The following is a 27,504-nucleotide window of genomic DNA, read 5'->3' as shown; positions in this document are numbered from 1 at the left end:
ACAGGATAAGGAGTTTTGAACTCCATTAATAGAGGATAACTGCCTCTAAACATGAAGTAGACTTTTGGTTCTACTTCAGAAATCAAAGACTTGTTCAAAATGAAATCTTTGAATTCATTATGTGGTGTAAGATCTTGATCTTATATTGATTAAGAGTCTTAGACTCTATTAATGAAAAGAAACCAAAGATTTTTAAACATTAAGTATGGCTTAGATTATGCTTCAAAAGCAACTAGGAATTAATAAAATTTGGAAAAAAGAATAATATGATGGTTTTAAGATAAAAATGGGCTATTAGCATTGCTTTAAAAAGAAATCTAAATTTAACTGGCAATATAATTTGAACTTCATTTTCCCAAGTTTTAAGTATAATGATATTGTTCAAATAAAATAATTATGATGATTTATGAACTAAAAAAAAAAAAAATACATAAGAACACATTAAATTCAAAAGATCCTAATCTAAAATAGATATCTACATGATGTATTTGAAAATGAAACTTCAATTCTCTTAATTTCATCATATTCAGCATACTTTTAATTCGAACTTGACATTATATTGACATTCATCCAAAACGATGTCATATTGACTTTTACCTTCTGAAATTATATATAAAGCAAAAAAAGTTGATAAATCTATGTTTGTATCAGCTAGCAATTGTGTAAAGTTTATTAATTGGATAATCCCTAATCAAAAAGGGGTTATCAATAAATGATTCTTGAGTCTATTGGAAGTCTTGGACCTACTTAAATAACAAACCCTCACTTATGGGTGAATTTGAATCTTACTGCAAAGAAAAAACAAAGGCCAAGTTTACCAAACCTTCTTTGTGCCAAAGTGTGCCAGAAGACTCTGGGCACACAGACATAGACCAAGTGGCTAAGAAGTGGAGCTCAAGTTACAGAATTATTTTGTTGGACTGGAATTGAAAAAAGGCAAGACTAAAATGTACACAATAGATAGTTTACATGGACAAGTTTGTGGTTGAACTCCTCACACTGAAAAAGTTCTCAACTCGCATTACTCAAAATTGTGGTCTGAAAGAGAGAAAACTGAAACATTTTAGCAGAAGCACTTGAGTTTTAGAAAAATAATTTTATATTAGGAGAGCTGAAAAAAGGTCAAATCATCAGCCGAATTGCACAATGTAGCGATAACTGTGCACGAGCACCAGGCTCAATCTATTTCCAATTGAAACTTTAAGAAATATTGCAATGCCATCAGCAGTATATCATAAAGGCAATAAAAGGCTTTTGCAAGATTAGAGACTTGCTACTAACATGAAACCAGGCCATATGTTTAACTTTGGGTATGCATGTGTCCAGTGGGGTTTCTTTGGAGATACACTGAAACCAAACTAATTTAACCCGGTTTTCAAAACCGAAATGAAACAAAACTGACCATCTATGAGAACTGCCTGAAACCGACCTGAGAATTTCTGTTTGGTTTATCAGGTTGATGTTCAATGGGTTGGGCTAAATGGGCTGGATTAAGTCTAAATATAAAAAATCCTGGTTTCTATAGATTGATATTCAATGAAGTAGGCTAAATGGGCTTTATTTTATATATAAGAGAAAATATAAGAAAAATTGAAATACACACACACACACACAGAGGAGTCGGGTCAGATCAGGTTGGGTAGGTTTGAAAACATATCTTTATATATATACATATGGGTTGGATCAGGTCGATTTGAATCAGGTTTTTGAAAACTCAAACCAAAACCAAACCAAATTTTTTTAGTTCAAGACTTTGTCAACCGAGGGTCGATTTGAATCAGGTTTTTGAAAACTCAAACCAAAACCAAACCAAATTTTTTTAGTTCAAGACTTTGTCAACCGACACCAAACTGAATTATAAAAAAACAATAGAAACTAAACCAATAAGACCAATTCGGGTCAGGTTCGTGGTTTGGCTGGTTTTTTGCACACCCTTAGTTAACTTCCAAAAGAAGGGTACCAGAGGTGGTTGCTGACTAATAGCCAGCTGGTCTTTTTCGATAAAATATATAAAATAGTTGCAGTGTTTTAGTTCATAGATTTTCAGTCATCTCGAGAAGCTAATCTCAAGGTTTTAAATACCAAGGGGCAGGGTCATCTCAGGTTTTCTATGGAACAGGGCACTTGGTCCATGTCACATATCCCATCATCCTGGTCCATATCCCTTCTTGATTTTAAATAGTGACACTGAGGACAATGGATGTCCCATATCCTATCATCTTAGTTCATGTCCCAACTCATCCCATTTCCGCATTTGGAATGCTGAGATACCAGATGCTTTCATTATGGGCTGATAGATAGAGATTAAGCTACCATAACTCCTAATATTCTTCATTACTCAAGGGCTTTTCTAAATTAGCCCCAAAGTGGATGAAAGCAGTGTCTCAAAAGTGAAATTTTTCACTTTTGAGAGTTTGGACCAGAAAGTTAAAAATGAAAGTGACTTTGAACCCTAAAGTTACAATCCTAAAAACAACTAGGAAGGGGTTAACATGACTTTGGGCCTGCCTCGACTTAAAGGCATTGAAAGTAGACCTTTAAGAGGAAAATGGCGGTCTCACTTTCAGCCCCCACTTCGCCTCTTCCTCAAATACAGTCACCTCCTACTTGAGCCCCCCACCTCCCCCGTGTTCTCCTCTCAACTTCAAACTTCTTGCTAAGTTGCTAAACCTTCCTCAAGCCCGACCATAATCTTGTCCGTATCCTTCACTCCGGCTTCGATGGACGGTGTTAGGCTGCATAGTAGACAGTGACCTTTGCCACTTTTTCCCCAACTTGACTTTTGCCTATAGCAAGGTTCGCCGTCTCGGTACTGACAGCCGTTTCGGCTGGCCGATGGTACGGTTCGATATGGTTCCGTACCGTATCGAATTGGCAGCAAACCGACAAAGGCACCAAACTCGAACTGAGAGAAGAAAAAAAGAGATAGAGAGAAGGAGAAAGAAAGAAAAGGAGGGGAAGGACGGGGCGGGGCCGCCGGATGGCGCAGTCCACGCACGCAGCGCTGCGGGCGTGAAACAGAGACGACGTCCTTGTTTCACGATTTTTTTTTTTTAAACCAAAACTTAAGTGAAACCGGCAAATAGTTTGCCAGCTTCATTGATTTTAATTTTTTAAAATCCCTTTTAAACAGTGAAACCGACAAATGATTTATCAATTTCACTGTTGATCTTCGTTTTTAGAAAAAGGGAGTCGCATGAACAAGGGCGATAGCCCCTATTCCCTGACCGCGACGCCACCAGTGCCGCTTTCGCTTCCCTCCTCCGGCCTTGGTGAAGCCCGCATCTGCGACGCCGTCCGCTCCCATCTCCGGTGATATCCCCCCTTCTCTCTCTTTTTCTCGCTTATTTCAAAGCCCTATCGGACGAACCGACGAGCCACGGATGCTTTTGCGGCCCTCCGGTGGCCGCAATAGGCCATTGCCGACCTCCAGCAGCTCCGGCCTCCCTCCCTCTCCTCGCTTTTTCTCACTTTTCCTTTCTTTTCCTCCCTCCTCTGTTGGTATACCGTTTGAACCGACCGAACTGTGCCAGTTCCCTGCCAGTCTGGCTCGGTACAGGGTGTACCGGCCGGTCTGGTTTGATACGGCATTCCATGGCCTATAGCTTCGATACATCTGGTCTAGTGATTTTCTCCATACCAAGGTATGAAAGGCCACAGATTAGCGATCTATGGTTTTACCTCCCCGTTGATGCCAATATTTTATTCTTACTAGCCAAGGTCCACAAAATCGCAACTAAGACTCATACTGGATCGGACTGACGCAAACCAACATAGAAAAAGAGAAAAAGAGAGAAAAGAGAGAAAGAGGGAAGGGAGGAGGGGGAGGGGGAGGGTGGTTGGAGGGGCAGTGGCCACAGGCAAGCTACGGACGCACTCGGAGGGCCGCTAAGGCCTCTGCTTCCTCCGCCAAATCTCGATCGACAGATAGAGATAGAAAGAGAGGGGAGAGGAAAAGAAAAAAAGAGAAGTCGCCGGATAGGCCGTCGTAGCTGGCCACCGGATGGTGAAGCCGCGGCCTGCGACTCCGCAAGCGTGAAACAAGGATGATCACCTCTCTTTTATGGGATTTTTTAAAAAATACGACCACGGTGAAGCTGGCACACTTATTACCGGCTTCACTGTTTCTTCGATTTTTTAAAAAAAATCCTTAAACAATGAAGCCGGCAATGGATTTGTCGGCTTCACCTTCACTATTCATCATCATTTTTTTTTAAAAAAAGCGATAAATAGGAGCGGTCCCCCCGGTTCCATGGCCGCAGCTCCGTTCGTGCTTTTTCTGCTGCCCGATGGCTATGACCGGCTGCGCCTCTATCTGATACCATCGCTCCTCTCTCTATTTCTCTCGATTAAACATCCTATCAAGCGACATCAAGCCACGAAGGCCTCTACAGCCCTCTACAGCCCTTCGACAACCTCCATGGGCTGCCGCTAGCCTCCAATAACGTCATTCCCTTTTCCCTCCCCTCTCTCTCTCTTCCTCTCTATCCCTCTCCCTTATCGGGTGTTCCGACTTGGCCGACGAAACCATCCCAATTTGCAATTGGTATCGCTCAAAATGTCCTTAACCGTCCGGTTCGGGATGATTCGATGAACACATTTGCTGGATTTCTTCGGTTTCAATCCATTTATTGATACTATTTATTAAATAATGTTATTTTAAAATTCTAAATAGTTAATAATAAAAAATATTACTTTATTCAAACAATATATGCTTTAAAACTTCATTAAAGTGCACTTTAGTAACCCTTAAACCAAATTGCCAAAGTGCCCACTTTTCCAAAGTTCATTTTCATAAAGTTCTGCTTTCAGAATGTGGCCATTTTCCACCTATGCTCCACTTTCCAATCAAAGACACCATAAGTCAAGCTAAGGTGATAATTACAGCTATCAAGTCAGACATGAGTAAGGGTTATGATCAGTTCAATTGGCACGTGGAGGATCAGATCATGCAGCAAATACGTTCATTATGGATTAAATAGACCATGGCATGTATTACATCAACTTTCTGTGCCTCTAGCAGCCCTTCCAGTGATGGTTTGATGATCAACAAGGTATTCACTTTTCCCATGCATCCTCATTATTCAAATGAAACTATGGTTAATTATGAGGATGATAGCGGGATGTTACAATTTCCTCCCCATGCATTGCTTATTAATTGCCTGGGCTTGAGAAAAGTGTGAAGGATGCAGTATGACTGGGCAGATTACCAATCAGGTGAAGTCAATGATACACTTTTGCAATTTTTCACCTCCAAAAAATACTCATGACAAACTCCATTGCATAACAATTTTTGGGGCTTTATGACAAAGCAACTACCAAAGCATTCTTATAGAAGCTGACTTTGAGAGATTTAACCAGGAAAATTTTCTTTCAAGACCGGTATATGCTATGTCATCCATACCTATGGAAAAATAATTTCACTTAAACAAGAAAAATCTATATTTTTCCATGGTCTCTACACATAAATTGGTCTAAACTAACTAATTTGAATTATCTCCCAACAGATGTCTTGGATTCAAGATCCTAATTAACTATAAGCTAATGGCTCAAATTCTTTGGTGCAAAGCTAATAATGCATTTTCCAGCAACTAGAATACCGCTAACTATTTATTGATCCTTCAAAAGTTGAAAGTTAAGGAGCAAGAGTTGGATAAGTGATAAAATACTTCTATTGTCCACTGACCTATAAAAATTTAAAAAAAAAGATTTGAAACATGCCCTCTCATTAATAATATGTCAGGAGAATACAAGATAAGCAGTGCAGTCTACACAAACAAGTAGAAGAATATATCTAACAAATTAAGTACCTCAAATACATGATCCATAGGGCAGATAAATGGTTGCCTGGTCATTGTTCCTATCATAATTCCAGGGTGTCCAAACCACATTCTGTCCAACCTGCACCATAATGGAGGCATTACCTAAAGAAATGAACAAAGAAGCAGGTCAGACTTTTGGTATTTCTAATAGAAATACATATGACGATAAATTATCTGAAGAAGCATGCTCCATATCAAGGTTGTCAAACATAATATTCCTTAACTTTCTTGGAGTAGGCGTTTCATCAAACTCCACATGCTAGGTATTTCTATGCTGCTGGAAGAACTATAAACCTTTTCATATCTTTTCAACAATGGTATTAAAGCTCTTAACAACAGCAATTTAAAATGAAAAATAACAGATTCATAATTTTGTCAAGATTGAAGTGCCTTACACTAGTGATGAGACAATAAAAAGCAAAACATTTCTTCATCTAAAAACAAACAAACGGTAACTACATAAATTTGTGTAAATATGCTTTGTGAATATCTTTTTATAAAGAAGTGTCGCTATGCCTCAAATCATGTTTATTTTAAGGAATCAGGTGCAAAGAAGTTTATCAGCTTTCACAGCAAACCTGAAGACCATTCAAGAAAGAAGTATATCATGACTTTGATTAGGATTTATTATGAACAAGCAAGAACAAGATTAACACCACTAAATTCCAGTTACCAAAACATAGAGATGGATCAACAGGTGGTATCTGCGAGCATGCATCCAGATGCTGGAATGCATTGTTTGAAACCTAAAGGGGAAAAATAACATTTATGCAACTAATATTAATTTACAAAGTTAACTACAATCTGACATAGAGCTATTGATTTTTAATAGGTTTCAAACAGTAAGACCAAAGAATAATAGGAAAAGAGAAACTTTTAAATGAATATCAAGTATCATTTGTAGCAAGAGAAATCTCACTTACCAATGTCCGGTTCAATAATGAAGCAATAGCAAGTGCAGTCCTTATCTGCTTCAACTGGAAATTGACAGCAAAATATATATATATATATATTGGACTGCTTGATCACTTATCATAAACTATTTATATTATATGATGGATTTTACTAAAATGAAAGTCAATCTTACTTGATAATTGACTAATGAAAAGTGGGATTCAACGGTATGTGGGCCATCTAGCAACAAGCTCTTCGGAATATTTGGTTTAAATGTCAAGAAACCTCCTGTGAAAAGTCTTCCATCAAGTCAAAAATACCATAGGAACTGCTACAAGATTCAGTCTGCACAAAATATAAGGATGCGTACTGTAGAAAAATAACCATGTGAGCATAAGGAGATAATTTATGATGTAGTAGGACAAGTTTGAGTTTTTCATCAATTTTTTTCCTGAGTTCAGTACTAATCAGTGGTTGCGGTGTTCTTTTCATTAACAGTCAAACTCAGAATCCTTCTTAAGGTCCAAGAGTCTGTGGATAATGGGACATGAAAGAATTATTGATTCTGAATATCTTTTAACTAAGCAAAGGGACCCCCCTAAAAATGAAAATTGTAAAGAGTTTCCTTTGAAATGCCTCTTTTGCAATTAGGATTCAATTAAGCATGAAAGAAACTATTTTACATGAATCAACATGAAGCAGAATAAAACAAAAAACATGCCACGGGGCTCCTGCCACTGCAAGTTCTGGGGAGGGGGATGAAAGGAATAAATCCCACAACTGAAGAACAAGTTATATACCTATATTGCATCCAAATTTGCTCCTGTAGGTATCAGCCAAAGCCAGCATGAAGGGATGTTTTAACCAGCACTGGCATACTCTACTGTTTCATGGATATCTCTCTTGATTTTTGACAGATCTGGATTTTGACAGTTTTGAATGTGTCAAATTGTTTTTTTTTCTAAAAAATGCAAGCCCTGGCTTCAAATTCAATATAAATGTTATTTGGTGAAATATTTTTCAGCTATTGATGGTGGAGAAATGACTACATTACTTGCTGCGACTTGCTAGGACCATCACCACCACTTTTAGACCATGATTCAACACAGTATTTACACCATTACTCACACCATTCATGGAGAACATAGGGGGAATGGAACAATGAAGCTTTGGTTGACAAGTCTTGCCTACTGAGGACTGAGGAGGGAAAACATTGTCAAGGTCTCTACTTTGGGGAAAGAAAGGAAGTAGGTGGCAGATGGTGGTCGGACTTCACTTATCAATGCATTGGGATCTTCTCTTTTTTGCCCTTCTAAGGATCCTAACAATATGATTTAATCAAAGGTAAGTGTTTCCACTCACCAATGCTGTGCCATCTTCAATTCTATCAATAAAATAAAAGATAGTGGGGCTGTGCTTTCTGGATAACAAATCAATGTATCGGTAATTTCATCATTTCTTTTTGCTTTATCAGTGATGTTAACAATACAGTTTCATCAAATCTAAGAATTTCCACTCACTGCACCATCTTTAATTCTGTCTATAAAATAAATGATGGTGGGGCTGTGCTTTCTTGAAAAGAAATAGAACAAATATAAATGAAGCTGTGCAATGCAGATACTTCATGATCTTAGCAGAAAGGGTTAGTCCTCGAGCCACTAGGAAGTAAAATTGATTTTATAATGACTCCAAATTCCTACCTTCATATAAATATGAAGCCAAAAATATATACACCTCTCAGGAGTCATGCCAATTAAACCCTAGGATTGCATTTCTACGTATCTATACAACACTGAAAAGAACTAGTTTAGGCCTTTAGGTCTGTTAACTTCGGCAAAATAAGTACTCTGTTTACTTAAACTTTATATCTATTGGTTATGCAGTTCTCTTAGTGGATTAGAATGCCATTGAATGTAATTATGGGAGAGCACACCCCCCCCCCCTTCTCCCTCTGTGTGTGAGTGCATGCATTGCACAATAACCACCATAAGAACCTGCATTCTGTCCAAGTGTCTTTTCTTCATCTGATATTATTTTTCAATTTTGTATATGTAATTATTTTCTAATGGTAATGAAATTTAATCTTTTATCACCTTTAAGACTTAATGTGCATTGCACATGCCAGTAGACAACCACATACAAATTTTTATACATACAATCCATGTACAAAGTTGATATCATGGATGTATTGCAATATATAGGCAATAAACAGGCTGTTGTATTATTTCTCCAGCCGAAACACACCTCCCTTAACACTTAGAGCCTATTTTTTTATGGATAAATATCATGAAAAAATTAATCAACTTTCCCATTGACCAATTTACCCATGTTCTCAGACTTTTCAAGATGGATAAGTTACTTTCCTATGGATAGCATTTACTTATGAAATAGGAGAAAATCTTACCCACCTAGGAGGTGGCTAAATCATTTTCCCATCAATCGAAAAAGTAACATTTTTAATTCATTCCTAATATACCCTTAACCTTATAATATAATATAATATACTATAATATATTATAATAATATAATATAATATAACAATCTAATATATTATATATTAATATTTTATAATATATTATACTATATTATTATATATAATAATATCATATGATATATATTATGTTATATTAATATATGATATTAATATAATATAATATTATACTATACTATATTATATTATATTACTATATAACAATAAAATAAATGATAATAAATCATATTATTTTATTTTTATAATATATTATCATAACATATTAATATTAACAATAACAATAAAATAATGATTTATTATCATTTATTTTATTGTTATATATATTAATATAATATAATATAGTATAGTATAATATTATATTATATTAATATCATATATTAATATAACATAATATATATTATATAATATTATTATAATATACTATAATACATTATAATAATATATAACAATATAATAATATAATATAATATATATAAATATATATATATAAATATATAATAATATAATATGTTTTATATATAATAGTATATATTAATATCATATAATATATCATACTATATTATTATATATTATAATATTATATAATATATGATATTATACTAATATAATATATTAATCTAATATAATATATTAATATATAATATTATAATATAATAATATAATATATTATGTATATTATATTATTATATATAATATTTAAATAATAAAGGGTATTATGGAAAATATAGATAGATCACAACAACTTATCCAAGAAAATGGTAATACAAAAGAACATAGGTAAATTATTTGTCAATCTAAATGTTGCCTAGGAAATACTTATCCAAAAAAATAGTTTCTTGAGTAAATCTTTTATCTACAAAAAAATAGACCCTTGAGGTGGCTCATACATTTGAGAGCACGAAAATGACTGACCACATGTAAAAAACAATAAATTAACCGACAAAAAGAAGAGAACATAAAAGAGAAAGCATAGTGGCGATTGTAAGATCAAGTTAGGAAATGCCAAGGAGCTCATCCGCAGGATGCCATCTTGAGGCTTCCTTCCAAATCTTGACCACATTCGCTATGACTTTTGCAAAGTCTTGTTTATGACTGATCAATGTATTCATTATATATGTAGAACTTCTAAATCACATGTCAGCAAGTTTGCTGTTTGCATCATCATCAATTTCGTAATTCTGCTAAATCTGATCATTAATCATTCTAGTGTTCACCTTGTTTGTGACCTCTCGACTATGTTAATGATGATTTAATATGTACAAAAATTGCACATCCAACAGATGGATATCAGATATGATAAAATAGGGAAAAAAGGTGAAACGACAAAGTGAAAGTAATATCAATTAGTGATCACTGATCAGGAGACCACATATAGACAATTTAATTGCAATGAAGGGTCTCATTGATCAATGGAGGATCATAATCAATGTGAAGACTCCTTCAATTAGGAGTCTACAAGTAGCTTGGATATTTTGTATCTTTAATGACTTCAGATTGGTTTTTAATGCTTTATTTGTAATTGGTGTTGGGTTTTAACTAAGATAAGCGTCCAAAGGTACTTTCTGAACCAAAGCTTATGTTGGAAAAGATAGATTCGTTACAATAGAAGTAGCACTGCTGTCTTTCTGTAAGGGATACCACTGGAATCTAAAGTCTAATTTTTGGAAGTTCTAGAAAGTAGCTCTGCAGTCTCCATAAGGGATATCACTGGAAATCTTAGATTCAGTAAGGTGCTAGGAGTATGATTGAATCCATTAAAAAAAACACAAGTTGTTCTTTTCTCCATGTCATCAGATCTTCATCAACTAGTCAATAAATTGAAGATCTTCTTTCGTCGTTGGGAAAAAAAATACATCATGACAATTAAGATTCTGTCAATACGTTATCCTTGGTGAGATGTCAACATCCTATCATCAATAAAATCCTTGCAACGTTGGTAAGATGTTGAACATCATTTTCAAGTAGTGCATCTTCCTTCTGTCACTTCATAGTTGGTAGATTATATTTACTTAAAGACAAGAAAACCAAGAAATTTTGAGCTTGAATACCCTAGTGTCACTTTGGTGATTGGGTATTAGATTGTCCTTCATGGCATTGTACATCTTTAAGCATTTAACAACTAATCATCATATGGACTCCAAAGCAAGGATTTAAATCCTGGTGTGATGGTGGTGCATCCAAAGTTCCCACCATCCCAAGTATTGAAAAAGGAACTCCAAGTATTGAAAAAGGACTAGAACGAAACAGAATCAGGATGGGACATCCACTCAGTCCCTTGGGGCAGGATGCGGCACGTCCTGTTCCATGGAAAATCTAGAACTGCCCCATGCTATGGGCATAACTACATTTTTATTCACACTCATAGCATTGTCATTATGCTATCTTTGGCATGCCCTCTCTTTGATGTCATGTGCTTGACAAATGTACTGCTTATTGTATACCTGGAATTTTTATTTCGTTGCTAACTCCTAGAACTTAACATCGATAACATCAAAGAAGAAGGTTGGCAGCAGGAGGGTTGGGGTAGAGAGTGTGTAGTACCACACGGTGTTGCATATATGTTACTGACTTTAAGACATGCATACACAATATGATACATCATCTCTTCAATCATTCCAGTCAGCCTGCGCATGGGTTGTATATGAGAATATAAAAATGCATGAGTTTGACATACACTCTCCTTTTAACTAGGAGATATTCCATTATAAACTATTTAATGGGCTTTATGATCCAACAAGATGCTCCCAGGGGTGGGGGCAGGATTTTTCATCCAAGGAGGGGGCAATATTACTACTTGAACCACAACTACTTTCTAGAAGATGATCAAATCATTTTCTAGTTCCTATCAAACCAGTCAAGATAGAAGCCCTTAGATGATTTTTCACATGATGTGAATAAAAAAGTATAAATTATCAAACCCTATGGTTCCAAGTTAAAGAGAACCACCAATAAGTTGCAGAATGAGACGGTTTAACTAGAGAAGCCTAGGACTGGCCTTTTTTTCTTCTTTCATAATACAAAATATTAAGTGTTTGTATTACCCAAGGTCTAAGAAAACTAAAAAACTATAGAATAGAATCAACAATGATTAGAATTACAAGAATACTTTCTTGAAGCATTATCCCACAATCAAAAAACGATGAGGGCAGCTTGCAGTAGGAACCAGTTATGGCCCAATAAAACTGAGTAAGAACTAACACCTCACCCTTTATTTTCCAAACATGCCCCAGTCCTAGTTCTCCATTTTCCATCAGCACTACTGAGAGAGAAAATAAGCACTCTCTTTCCAGTCCTACAAAGAGAAGATGACACAATCCTAGTTATGAGAGTAAGAGTGATACAGGTTAAGCCCGATCCAAACACAAAAGAGGAATCAAAACATGCCAGAAGCATCTGACAGCGAACTCTGCACCATCAGAAAGCATCTGACAATGGTCACAATCAAAGAGAGCTTCTAGAAGGCTTGTACATGAAGCAACCAAGTCTAAGCTTTTGACTCCAATTTGGACAGCACCAGAGCCTCTACCTGAAGAATCAGAACACTGACCGAAAGACTAGAGAACAATTCCACGATGGACTTATAGATTGGCAGATCCAAAAAAAAAGGAGTGTCACCCCTTCCAACCAAGGTATCCATACTGGCCCGAACCGGCAGGGAACCGGGTCCAGTTCGGCCCTAATTTTCAGAAAATCGCAAGAACCGCACCGAACCGATCGGTTCAATGCGGTTCAGGGGCAAACCGCCTGAAATCGAGCAGTATGGCTCGGTTCAGCTCAGTTTAGGTCCGAACCGAGCCGTACTGATCACGTGTTGGGGGGGTATTATGTGGGGTGGGGGCTCCCAATTATTGGTGGCTTAGTGCTCTGTCTTTTGAATGAAAGGCAGAGAGCCAGAGAAGCTCTCAGGCTTCAACGAGGCGATGACACAGGTGACCGAAGCCCAAAAACAAGAGTAAAAATTTCAAAAAATTTTTACAACTTCGAGAAGACGACATATTTTGATCAGAAGTAAGGTAATCCATCATTCTATCATTAAATATTTTATTTTTCATCTTTTTTTGGCCAAAAAATGATAAGCAGCAGAAAAATAAAGAAAAATCATGCCAAAATTTGTGATTTTGATATGATTTCATTATATATTGTAGATCATTGGATGATCTATACGATGACACTAAAATCATTAATTTTCATTAATTAATTTTTTAAAATATATATATTTTTGCAATAAAAATTATTAAAAAAATAAATTCAAAAAATTGTAAAATCAAAATATTATTTAAGACGATTCAAAATACTTTTTAGTATAAATTTTATGTTTGATTGTAAAGATTTTGATGCATGATATGCATAGTAGCCTAGGATCAATTTCGAATAAAATAAAAAAAATAAATAGCATCTAATGCATGTTAATGGGCTTAGAAAAATATATGTAGCATCCATGACATGTTTCTATTTGGATCTAACCTCAAATTTTTTTTGAATTTTTGAAATTTAAAATAATTTTAATTATTTAAATAATAAAAAATTAGTAATATATTTTAGCTAATTTAGAAGTATTATTTGAAGTACATAACATATTTTTCTGAATTTATGAAATTTAAAATTCTTATTAAAAATTTATATATAATAAAAATTATGAGAAATGAGCATTATTAAAAAAAAATTATAATAATTAAACTGTCGTGCTTTGTTAAACTTGAAAAAATGAGTAAAAAAGTGCTAGAGCATGACATTGGCTGGGAGCATGATGAGATGCTCTCGACTCAGCAACATTGGAGATGCAAATGATGTAACACAGAGTTCAAGAGAGAAGGGATAACTAGGTTGAAGCAGCATTTGACTGATGGTTATCTCGATATGGCCATATGTCGGAAATCTTCACAGAAGTCCAACGGCTCATGAAGAAGCACTTCACTGATTCTAAAGCAGCAAAAAAAAAGACAAAATAAAAGAGGACAGAGATGGACCGTCGAGTCAGAGAGCCACCTTCCTATCATTCCAAAGAATCAGAGGAGGCCTCCGCTCTAGATGACGAGGAGGTACAGATTGAGGTTGCCATTCAGGCGAGCCTGGATGATCAGTACCAACTGAAGGAGATGGTTAGGTATAGAGAGCGATTTGAACCACATTCTATGAACCGAGATTCGACTCTATGATCGTTGGGGAAGAATCCAAGTTCACGAAGACCCCCTCTATCAAAGAGTTAGTCAGTAGAGGCAAACATAGTATTTCATCGATGCTGGAGGCTTTTGATAGTCGGAGAAGGTCCTCCAAAAATATTCCAGCAGGAGCCACCATCCATGACTTTTTTCAATAAAAATTCAAAACAGCAAAAGATTGACACTATGTTCAAGAAGAATAAGAAGGATATATAGCAAGCTATTGGATCATGGTTTCATTTCAGCCACATTCCAGTGAATGCAGCAGGCAATACTTACTATCAATCTGCCATTTCAGCCATACAGATTGTTGGCCTCAATGTAGATCCCCCAATACCTAAGAATATCTCTGGTTAGCTTCTTGACAGTAATAAGAAAGATTTCTTCTTACAAGAATAAATGGCCCATATACGGACTGACAATGATGTATGATGGTTGGACCGATCCTACTAGATGGAATATTATCAATTTTTTGATATATTATGATCGAAAAATATTTTTTCACAAATCAATTGATGCTTCAGATAGGATGCACAATGCCGTATACATCCTTGGACTAATGAAGAAAGTGATTAATTCAGTAGAAAAGCAGAATATCGTGTAAGTCATTACAGATAATAGACTGCAATATAAGACCGCTAGCAAGTTGCTGATTGAACGACAACCGCATATTTACTGAACACCAATGCTGCACATTGCATTAACCTCATGTTGATGGATATTAAAAAGCTTCGTAGAGTGCAACAAGCAGTGAACTCAGCCCAGTCTATTACTAGATTTATCTACAATCATACATGGATCATGTCATTGATGGAAAAATATACTGAGAGGGAGATCTTGAGACTGAATGTCATATAGTTTGCTACAAACTACATAGCACTTGATAGTCATCTGCAGAAGAAAGTAACCTTACATCAGATGTTTGTCAATACCGAGTGGTAGGAGAGCAAATATGTAAGGATCGATACTGAGGAAAGTCATATGGAAAACTTGATGACCTATCAGTCATTTTGACAACGGGCTAATAAGATAATGAAGGTTATCAAGCCATTATATGAGGTGTTCGCACCGTGGACAGTAAAAGATAACCCCAAATGGGCTTCTTGTATCAAATGATGGAGAGGATAAAGAAACAAATCGGTGAGATAGATCCGAAACATGCCCAAAAATACATCAACATCATTGAGCACCGCTAAAACTATCAAATGAGTAGGGATTTGCATTTAGCTAGTAAGTACGAATTCCAGAATCATCTGAAAATTTTTCTTTTCTTATACTTATATAAGTCTACTTAATCATTTGTGGAATTTATTTTCAGTTTACTATTTGAATCCGAGGTTCTAATATACCATACCTAGGATAGATATGGATAATGAGTTTCTCAATGCTCTCCGTAATATGATATATAAGATGATACCTGATCCAGAAATCGCATCTATGTACATGCAAGAAGTACGTTAGGTCAATTAAGATGCGAGAATTTAACTTAATTCGATCTCTAATCAATAATATATTTATTAATTTAATAAATATATTTTTTACAGATGAAACAGTTTAGAGAGAGGATAGATAACTTTACAATCTCATCGACTACCATAAGCAAAAAGAAGATGAATCCAAGTAAATTACACATCAATACTGAGGACTTTGTTGACATTACATGTCTACTAATATCGTGAAATCTAATATGTAATTTTATTTAATATTCTTGCAACTGAATGGTGGATTTATTTTGGATAGTCCGCACAAAATTTGAAAAATATGGCCATCTGCATTCTTTTTCAAATGGTCTCCTCTAGTGGGTGTGAGCACAATTAATCGACTTTCATCCTTATTCATAGCAAACAGAAAAACCGTCTGACACAAAAGTGCCTCAACGATTTTGTATATGTGGACTATAATTTGAGATTGAGATTAAAATGCATTCAGAATAAAGTACAGTTGAAGTACACGGATCTGACGATAGATGATCATGCCATTAATGACGAGGATTCGATGATTGGATGACTTACAGACCAACAGCAGGAGCCAAAACTTGATGAGCCGGAATCTTCTCCACGACCAGCTAGTGTGGCAGCTAGAGAGATCAGGATGGATCCAAGACAGTAGACAGATACAAATATTATACATAGGATTCCAGCTGATCAGCTGCAACCTGAGGGATCACAAGAGAGTCATTCATCATGTGACTCTCTGTTCGAGACATCCTTCCAGATGTTTGAGTGAAAAATGTTGAGACAAAGCCAGTCATCTCAAGTAGAAAAAAGACATCCTCCCAGATAAAGAAAAGTCAGTCACAGAGGGGCACCGAGGGAGCTTGAAAAGATAAATTTTTCGAAAACACAGTTGCAGTACCCTAGAGAGTGCAAAAGTTAGCTGACTCAAATTCGAAGACCAACAGCAGCGAGAGTGATGATAGTAGTCATGGATCTGATGATCAAGGACTAGAAGATACAAGACCACTATTCATGAGATGATGCCGTAGGGTGATATTCGATTCACCGATGAATCCCAATTTACATATGCCACATAAGATAGAGACCACGATGCACGAGCTGATAGATCTCGCAAGGATATGATTTCATATAGGCAACAACCTTCCAGAGATTGTCCAGCACATAATGCAGCTACAAATGACCTTACAAGAACAAACATTCAATTTAGCCCACAAGGCAGGAACTGAATATGAGGTTGTTGATGCCTACTACAGCGAGCTTGTCTACTTATGCAGATGTTTATCGAAGTAATCTGGTTCAACCAGCTCAAAGGACTCTGTTAAGATGACCCATACTTTGGTAGAATACAAGGCCCTGAAAGAGGAAGAAAGCCAAGAATTCACCAGATTTCTTCTACAACATGGCTAGTTGGTTGAGAGGAATTGGCTCTGTGCTCCAGGGACCTCAATGCAAGATCATATCATCCAGAAGTTGCACGCAAGAGGTCTGGTTGGACATTTCAGCTGACATAAGACTATAGCTCTACTAGAAGAGCGTTTCTACAGACCAAGTATCAAAAGCGATGCAAGTAAAGCTATTGGGAGAAGTCGCATCTACCAACAACCTAGTCCAAAGTGTCGACATCTAGACCCTAAACTCCCTTGCCAGTCTCTGAGAGGCCTTGGAAAGAACTAGGCACGGAATTTCCCCTTAGGTTACCCAAGACCAGAGGATATGATTCCATCTATGTGGCGGCGGATCAATTTTCCAAGATGGTGCATTTCATCCCCTACAAGAAAGCTACTGATGCTTCCTTTGTTGCAAAAATTTTTTTTCAAAGAGGTAGCTCACCCACATGAGATTCCAAAGTCAATGGTGTTTGACTATGATGTCAAATTCACCAGCCACTTCTGGAGGACAGTAGGGTAAAGCTCATCAATAAGCTCCAATTTGCTAGTGCCTTTCATCCCCATACTAACAAACAAAGCAAAGTTGTCAACAGAATTTTAGAAAACCTACTATTAAGTCTTGTCACAAAGAATTCAGCCACCTGGAACACCATCCTTCCCCAAGCTAAGTTTGCTTATAACAGATCGTCAAACACTCAATGGGGCGGTCTCCTTTTGAGATATTGGCAAGACAAACACCATGATACCCACTAGATTTTGCACCAATTTTGATATTCAATAGTTCTTCACTTAAGGGCTCAGATTTTCTCACAGCATATCCAGCAGATCCATGAGGAAGTCAAGAAGAAGATCATGGAGAGTAGCAAGCATTACCAAAACAGAGCAAACCAGAAGAGCCAACAAATCCACTTCAAACCTGGCGACAAAGTGCCCATCCGTAATAGACCAAAATGGCAATGGTCATTCCCACTGCAAGTTGCAGCCTAAGTATCTTAAGCCATTCAGCATCATCAACGGGGTTGGAGGTAATGTCTACATCAGACCTACCAAAAGATCTTTACTTCAGCTCCACATTCAATGTCATTGACCTCGCATCCTACTTGGAAGGACAAGAGACTGGATGGAATCAGAGAGCTGCGACTCTCAACACCGACAAAGCAAAAAAAGTAGGAAATTGAGGCCATCCTTGGGAATGAGATTGTGCCAATAAGAAAGAGGTATTATCAAAAATTTCTTGTAAATGAATGAGATTATATGCATCCTGGGGATGGCAATGGGTAGGGTACCCACAAAATTTGTCCTACCAGTATCTGAACCCATTTAAAATCTTACTACCCAAACCCATCCCAAAACCAATTACGAATTAACCAAAAATCCCAAACTCCTCCCATTTAGTATACCTACCAGCTACCCGAACCCGCCTGATCAACTCTTACTCATATTCATATTATAATGAGAACAGAACTCCATAAATTGAAAATTTTGTAGCCAAAGAAGAATCCTTTTGATCAAAAATCCTCAAACACTACAAAATATCATGCTTCTACCAAGATTAAGCTCTCAAAACCTCAAGGGACCAACTCACACCAACACAACTCGCACAAATTCCCATATGCTGGAGAAAAAACCCCAACTGGAACCTAAGAAACCCCTCCAATCTCCTTCAGGTGCTCTCCTTCCCCACAGATCTCCAAAAAGGAGAATGAAATGAAAAGTAAAAGAAGCGAAAAGAAATAAAAATGATCAATCTAGTGGGAAAAGGTCTTACCTTTTAACTTTTTCCATCTTTTCTTGTTTTCGTTGATTTTTCCTATGTTTCCCCCTTATTTTTCCTCTGTTTTTTCCATCCTCGATGGGAGGCTTGGAGCGGCAGCTGAATAGGGAAGCTTGGACGATGGCAAGGGTTTTGTGTTGGTATTTATATATAAGAGTTTAAAGGGTATAAATATATTATCAATCAATTTATAAACAGAGCCGAACTATATGCTATTGGTTAAGGTAGTGGTTAGGCTGTCCAAGGATTTGGAGTTCAAATATTCTCATCCTCCTTTTATATATGTATTTAATAACAATTTATATTTTACATATGTATTTATTAACAATTTATATTTTACATACATACATGTAGCAAGTACCCGAAGGGCAAATCCTAATCCGAATGGGCTTTAATTTTAAATCCCAAACCCATACCAAACTCTATAGGGTATGCTAAACAGATCCTATTAGGACTCGGGATGGATTGGGTATCTGAAAAAACTTGTCCAACTACCATCCCTATAAATCCAAGAGGTCATGGATTATGGTAGAAGACTTACGACACTTGAACCCAAATCTCTATGAAGAATACCATACCCTTTGTGTGTCGCAGCCAAACTCCTCCAAGCTAGGGAAAGCTAATGCAGGCCAAGCCTAACCTTAACACAAAATGGGAACTAAAATGGGTCGAAAGCATCTAATAGTGAACTATGCACATCTGAAGGCATCACTGTCAAATGGAAGCTTCTAGAAGACTTGCCCGTGAAGCAATCAAGTCCAAGCCCAACCTCCAATAATTTGAAAAGCACTGGAGCCTCCGTCCATAGAATCAAGATACAATCTAAAACAAAGTCTGCAGTACCAAAACCATCACTCATGCCAGTAGGCTAGCAGTATGATACAATATAGTGTCATGGTAAAGAAAAACTGACAAGGGAAGGAAAGAGGAAGGAGAGAGAGGAAGAGACAGAGAGAGGAGGGGCGAGGGAGGGAGGGAGGGAGAGAGTGAGAGGGCAGCAGAGAGAGAGAGGGAGGGAGAGAAAGGTGAAGGGAGGTGGAGAAGGAGAAGGAAAGAGAGGAAAAGAGAGAGAGGGGGGAGGGAGTGAAGGAGAGAGAGGTAGAAGGTGGTGGAAAGCAAAAGAGGTGGAGGGAGGGGCAAAGAGAGCGCTTTCAAAGCCCTCTCTCCTTTGCTTGGCGGAATAGAGGTTTCGATCCCATTTACATGCTTTCTTGAATTTTTTAAAGTGAAGTCAGTAGGACTATCGATTTAAAATTTATCAAAAAAAATAATAATAAGTGAAGTCTCTGCCGACTTCCCTTAAAAATATTCAAAAAAATATACAAAAGAGGCCAAAACCTCTGTTTCATTTTGAAACAAGGGCTCTACCCCCATTCCAGTAAGGGGAGAAAGCCCTCTCTCTGCCACTCCCTCTACTTCTTTTGCTCTCGAGCATATTTTCCCTCTGTCTCTCTCTTCCTCTCCCTCCCTCCCCCCTCTCCCTCTCGTTTCCTCTCTTTTCTTCTCCCTCTCCCCCTCCCTCACTAGTTTCTTGATCTAGAGGCCAGAACAATCCCGATTCACCACTAGTTCAGCTCGATATGCCTCTAACCAGGCAGTTTGGGACATTTCTGCTATCCTTGATGTAACAAATCAAAGGACAATTCCAAAGTGGCCGCCAAGACTAGTGAATCCAACGACAGGAGTATCATCCATCCGTGATGGTAATTAAGCCATCATCGAATGGATATTTTCTTCTAGAAGCATCCCAAGGGATAGTTTAATTGTACTAATGGATTTACATCATAGTTTTTAAGTTTTTCTAACTGTGAGCATACCTAGTTGATCCTATCACTAGTGCAAGATCCCAAAGCCTATAAATACTCTCTATATACCCCTTGTTTCATCAATCAATGAAGTTTATTTTCTCTCAAGTGCATGTTAACTCGTGTTTACTCTGTTTTTCTAGCATGGTGGATTGTATGCAAGCCTTGGTCGATTGTACGGATTGGCGGTGAGGCCAATTGGTGGAGTCCATGATTATGGCATGCTACAACAACATAAGTTGGAGTCCTTGATGGTGGTGGAGCTCTCTCGGTAGCAAGGCGGCAAGCTGCTAGTTATTCCTAGGTAGTTTTGTTCATTAGTTACTCCTAGCTTTTTAGATTTTTAATTTTATTTTCTACTTTCTTACTTCTAGGTTTAGTTTAATTTTTCCTTCGTGGTTTATTGTTGGTTAGTTAGTTTGGTCCTCCACTAGATAGCTCTGAAACTAATGTTAGGCCTTCCCACCTACGTCGGAGAAAGGGATAGAGCGATGCAGTTTCTCAAGTGCTAGTTATGATTAAGTGATTTCCCTCTGCCATGGAATTCACATCTCAAAAATTATGGAAAGATTTTAGGGCTTTTAAATTAAATAATGAGAAACCCAACAATAAGAGCCTAAAATACTTTTACATCTGAAAAAAGGGAGTGTTATCAAATTATATCACAACCCAGTTGTGAGCGGTTTATATTTGGGTTTAAGTTCTAATTGATACTTGATAGAGTAGAGAAAAGAAAAAAACAATCAAATAAACTGTGTGAGAAAGCAAAGGCAGGATGGAGAAGGGGGGCCAGTTCTTGTTGTCAGATGGTTTTAAAGTTCTCTTTGCCAATATATAGCATGCAGTTTTCATGGATTCCCCCACTAGGCCCCCAACCCCACCCCTTTTAAGTCCACTTGGGTCCACCCCTGTCTCTTCCAACACTAGTTCATTGAGTATTACATCTAGCAAATCACATGTCCACATAAATGATCTGAAAAAAATGGCACTAAAGTCCACTTCGTTGATGTACAGAACATAGAGATGTAGCCATCCTAATCAATCATATGATAATATATATGATGATTCTTTTAATATTTTAATAGATGTATTAAAAAGTGTGACTGGAGAGCAAAATAGTAATCTAAGTATTTTCAATGCAGCATGTAAAACTGGTTTGACTAGATACACACAGAAAGAGTACCTGGTGAATCATAATATGCCTGTTGGTCATAGAAAAGCATGGCCTCACGTAATCTATGGCGTTTTCCATCAATACCTGCATACTGAAAAGTAGTGTGCACCGCATAGGGTTCAAGTCTGAGCTGTTGGTGCATAGCCTGCCATTTTTTTTAACAATCATGGCCACAAGAAAATTCATCAATAATTCATTTATTGATACCATATACTTAAAGCACAAAACATATGGAATGATGAATGGACAAGAAATACAGAACCAAAAAATTGTCTATTATCCATGATGGTTATAAACATCAATGCTTCAAATGGGAGAAAATAGCAGTTTTAAATGCTGAAAGAAACATTAAATGGCACTACCTGGACAAAGAATGTGTGTCCACTGCAGAATATACTTGCTGGCAAGATTCCTAATTTGAGGGTCCCATCAAAAGCATATACAAGCCCACTTTCTCCTTCAACTGGTGGTCCCAAAACTTTGTGGAGTAGATCATTAAAGCCATTCTGGTCCCATATCTCATCATCAGCTACCAGCAGATCTATCCACTCTTTTGCCAGCTTTTTGGCAGGATCAGTAGGACGCCAGTGAAAAATTCCAACATTATAGGCACCAGTTACTGACAATGATAAAAGAAAAAGATTGATTAGATGCTTACTCAAATTTCAATGTTAAAAAATTTGTTAAAACATATCAATAAGATGACAAGACCTACATTTTTGAAACAAGAGAAACTACATGGATGATCAGACCCAAGACATACATATAACTTCATCAGCAGTTAATGAAATTATATTCTCAAAAAAAATAAAAAAAGTTTAATGAAATTCTGTCCATTGTAGAGTAGCATCATTGTGCTTGTTTATTGTCATTAGAGAATACTGATCATCAATATTCTAAAAAATATTCACCATGAAAGATATAGGAAACACTTAACTAGAATTCATTTCATGCAATGAGTTACATCCATCCAGAATTCATGTTCTGTGTTGCTCGGCTTCCAAATAAGGAAAGACCACATTGAGATTTGAAGATGCAACCCACTTAATTTAAGTTATAAAAAGGCAGTTTGTTGATTGAATTCTTCTTTATAGTACAAGCTCCTACTTTTTTCGTGTCCCACAGCCTAGCACGATTACTAACAGTTCTACAATCCTTGCACTTTCCATTATGATAGTGCTCCTCAAACAATTCCCTATTCCTCCCATACAGAATATATTCCCTGTCACGCTATATATTACATTCTCTCAAATCTCCTATCTAAGAGTTCTCGCCCTGTCTAGACTTGAAACCACCACCTTCCAATGCCGGATATTCTTTTAGCCTTACCAAATATTGACATAAATAAGCTTATATTCCTGGTTCACAAACCATAAATCTCCTCAGGTACTCCCCCCACCTCCCACAAAAAACAAAAAAAAAAAAATAATAATAATCAAAAAGATGGATCTTTAAAAAGAGATTATTATAATATGAAAAATCTTATAAACACTTAGCTGCACAAAACCTTTTATGGAAATAATCTGCTTCAAAATCCTTCCTATCTTGTTTCCAGACTTCTTCGAGCTTCACTCGATGTACCACCAGCTACTTCATTAGCAAAAAAGGGCATAACCCAATGATGGTCCTAGCAATCCAAGGACTTGGGAGGGGCAAACTGGGGATAGACCTAACTTTTGGCATCTTTCTGCACAAAGTAGCTGCCCTAGGACTTGGACCCATGCTGTTGCACTTGTCAGGCCAAGCCTTTTACTGTTGCACCAAGTAATGTCCCTATCTACTTCATCAGTAAGCCAACAAAATACAAACTTGCTAATGGAATTCAATAGTACTTCTACTGCACATGGTCCATCCATCTTTTCTCAAAAGATAATTTTATGGTTCTTCATATTTCGGTACCATATCAACCAATAATGATAACAACAATAACGATAATAACAATGACAATGATAGGAACAAAGAAGAAGAAGAAGAAGTAACAAAATTAAAAATTAATTCAGGTGGTGATGCTACCTATGGCTATCTAAATTCTTGCTTTCCACTTCACAATTGGTTCCACTTCAATTTCTACCCCACTTCATGCAACTATAGTTGAACACCAACCGACAACTTAATATTCAAAAAGAACTTAAAGCCATTTATAACTCGTGCTCATCCACTCAAGGGACCTCTTCTCCTCTCTCCTTTTTCCCCCTGTTTGTCATCATTAAGGAAAGTTAATTCCCATCCCCTGTTTGCAATATTAGTATTGACAACTTAAAAGACAGTGTTTTGAATATAGGTCCATGCAGAGACAGATATATTCTATTGCCTAGAGAGCAAAAGGAGATGGGCAAAACGTGTGAAAAGGATTTGCAAATTTTGGCAAGGTATTACCTTGCTGCCAGACTTCCAGACTGTCATCAGTTACTGTTGGTATAACTTGATCACTTGATGTCAAAACATCTGCTTCAGGAAAACGAGCAAGATACGGAAGTGGATTCTGTTTTCAGCATAAAATACAAAAATGAAACTGCATTCAGCAAAGGGAAAAGGCTTTTTTTATAAATGGCTGAAATTATTAAAAATAATTCAAAAACATAACAGGCAGGGCCATCAAGGCCACGAGGTTGGTCACTATAATGAAATATACTAGATGGTACAGACTAGACTGATGATTATTTTAGTGACAATGGTTCTCCAGTGAAACTGATTGAAAATATCAGGTTTGGCTCTGCTAATCTACCTTGTTAGGCTGCATTGATAACTAATAAGTTACTCATCTCCTTCGAATAATATTACAAAATGTCAAATTGAAATGTAAGTGGCTTCTCAGAAATCTTGGTCAGCTGATTGGCAGTGCATGGATTTCAAGGTCTTTATATGCCTTTTAATTTGGTAACATTTTATTCTAATTTGTCATGTTAACTACCTCTGAAATTACAAAATGGATTGAGGATAACATGCTAAGACACATTAGAAAGATAAAACTAAACAGAAATATGCCATATATTGCAAAATAATATGTATACCTTTAACCAAACCATGTCAGTATCACACATTAGCACCTCATAGCCGAAAGGCAAGAGAGCATTAATCAAAAAGACTTTTTCTCTTCCCATTTTATGAAATTTGGGGGACCCCCATCCAGCGTCCATCGTGTCCATATTACTTCCCATGTCAAAGACAGGAATACCTTTCCAATACAAAGCCTCCAGGATTTTTGTGTCCATCGCCCCTGCACAAACAACACTAATATTCATTAAGCAATTAAAGAAGAAAATCAAGTTTGCTCAGATTAGATCAAGGAAGGATGACTTTGGTAAATTCTACAGATTTATGGGAATTACCAACAAGAAGATTATAGACATTAAGATCTGTCAGGTGCCTGACCCAGGTCAAGATGAAGTCCATGTATGCATAGTTCCCAAAGGTCACAATGATGACATTCTCTTTCGCCCAATGCTCCAACATCTCCTTTGTCAGCCGAAATGACTTCAATTCTGGCATTTTAGTACCAACAGGGACATCCCATATGTCTCTGGTGAACATGTTTCGAGGCTTCGCTGTGGGAGGAGGAATATTTGCAGTTGCGTTCCGATTTGCTTCGGAATCGAACGAACCATTTCCCTTCCTCAGCCTGGTAAAGTCTATATCTGAAAATACATCACATCAATTTTAAAGAAAGCAAATTGGAGAGACGAAAAGAGTAAGTCTTTTTACCCGGTAGACTAGGAGGCGTCGCGGAAGAGGAGAAATGGAGGAAGGAAAGGGGGTTCGCGTCGGAGGCGGGGAAGTAGACGGTGGAAAGGATGAAGAGGGTCGCGAAGACGATGCCGGCGACGACGGTGGCGTAGATCACAAGGAACAGGGGCTTCCCTTCCGGGAAAGTGTTGCACGACGCCATCCCCAGCCCTAATTCCCCCTCCTCGTCATCGCCTCTTCCAGCTTCTCAAAGACCTTTTTTTTCCCTTCTCTCCATAGAACGGATCTCGGAGACTTTCCATCCAGGCTCCCGCTGGATCCTTCCTCTTTTATTCTTTCAGTATTGGGTGCGGATTCATTCAGGCACTTTGAAACACCGAAGGGTCCGCTTGCTATAAAATGGTATTTCTTTAGCACGAAACAACGCCGCGTTTGGCCAAACTTTTGGGGTGTCAAAAAATATTTTTTGATTTTAGATATTTTTTTTATTTATTATAAAATAATTTTTTTAATTTATTTTAAAAAATATTTTAAAATAATATAATAATATTTGATAAAAATATTAAAAAATTATTTTAATTTCTTTAAAAAATTAAAAAAATTATTTTAAAAAATTATATTTTAAAATTTTTCTTAAAAATACTTTCTAGTTAACATTGAAAAGCTGTTTTATTTTTCTCAATGTACTTTATCAATGTGATTACCAAACAGCAAATAGCATTTTGTAAAATTTTTATTTTTAAAATTTTTATTTTTTAAAAATTTTATTTTTAAAAACTTCAAAAGCTCTATACCAATAGCAATTTCAAACAAAATATCTACCAATATTCATGAATATGTACATAATAAAATACAATAAAAATAACAAATATGAAAACATAAATTATTATAAAATAAAATAATGTCAAATACTTGAAAATTTATATAAAAAAATATATATATAAAACAAAAAAATATTAATAATATATTGATAAATTTTAAAATAAAATAATCAGAAAAGACTCTAGAATAAACATATATCCCATGAGTGCATAATTATGAGAAAATAATTAAAAAGATAAAACAGAAATATGACAATGTTAAAAAGTAAAAATATATATAAGAAATGGAATGACATAGATTGGTTTGACATGCAATAAATTTAGCATAAATTGGATGCTAAAATAAAATATCCAAAATGCGAAACAAGAAAATTAAATATAAAAATTGAAAAAATAAAATAAAAATAAAATAATACATATATACAAATATTATATAATATTAATAAATAATAAATTTAAAATATTAATAAAATTTTAAATAAAAGTATAAAAATATAATACTCTATTTAGTTAATCTTTTAGAGTGTCAGAAAGTACTTTCTGACTCTCAAAAAATATTTTGGAGTGATATAGTGATGTGATATAGTGATGTCTGATAAAAATGTCGGAAAGCTATTTTGATTTTGTTAGAAAGTTGAAAAGATCTACATGAGGAAAACTGTATTTTGAATCTTTTTTCAAAAATACTTTCTGATTAATGTTATAACGTTGTTTTACTTTTTCCAATACACTTTATCAATATGGTTACCAAATAGTGAATAGTATTTTATAAAAGCTCTACTCCCAAAAGCTCTACTTCTCAAAAACTCTATTTTCAAAAGCTTCAAAAGTTCTATTGCCAATAACAATCCCAAACAGGATATCTACCATCATTGAATACGTACTTAATAAAATATAATAAAAATAACAAATATGAAAATATAAATTATTATAAAATAAAATAAAATAATGTTAAGTACTTGAAAATTTATATAAAAAGAAAGAAAAAAGGGCACAAAACAAAAAAATATTAATAACATATTGATAAATTTTAAA

General features: G+C 36.1%; 1 protein-coding gene across 3 annotated transcripts in view; it reads right to left on the bottom strand.

Annotated features, from left to right (window-relative positions):
* The window catches only part of LOC105033849 (arabinosyltransferase XEG113), a 30,217-nt gene extending 4,228 nt beyond the window's left edge, over positions 1 to 25,989 (bottom strand). The window contains exons 1-9 of one of the 3 annotated variants that reach the window (XM_010908796.4): positions 25,667 to 25,989; positions 25,294 to 25,593; positions 24,976 to 25,181; positions 24,341 to 24,446; positions 22,327 to 22,583; positions 21,974 to 22,109; positions 6,910 to 7,004; positions 6,746 to 6,799; positions 5,811 to 5,924 (exon numbers count right to left, since the gene is read on the bottom strand). In XM_010908796.4, coding sequence (XP_010907098.1) covers positions 5,811 to 5,924; positions 6,746 to 6,799; positions 6,910 to 7,004; positions 21,974 to 22,109; positions 22,327 to 22,583; positions 24,341 to 24,446; positions 24,976 to 25,181; positions 25,294 to 25,593; positions 25,667 to 25,850 — 1,452 coding nt within the window. In that variant the 5' untranslated portion in view covers positions 25,851 to 25,989. Of the gene's footprint in view, positions 1 to 5,810; positions 5,925 to 6,745; positions 6,800 to 6,909; positions 7,005 to 21,973; positions 22,110 to 22,326; positions 22,584 to 24,340; positions 24,447 to 24,975; positions 25,182 to 25,293; positions 25,600 to 25,666 lie in introns of all 3 variants that reach the window. The other 2 variants (XM_010908795.4, XM_019846788.3) reach the window with 2 other exon arrangements.
* Between the last annotated feature and the right edge of the window lie 1,515 nt (positions 25,990 to 27,504).

This window comes from Elaeis guineensis, chromosome 4 (genome assembly GCF_000442705.2).
Source record: "Elaeis guineensis isolate ETL-2024a chromosome 4, EG11, whole genome shotgun sequence".
NCBI lineage: Eukaryota > Viridiplantae > Streptophyta > Magnoliopsida > Arecales > Arecaceae > Elaeis > Elaeis guineensis.
Note: the sequence above shows the minus strand (reverse complement) of the source record. Positions and strands in the feature narration are given on the sequence as shown.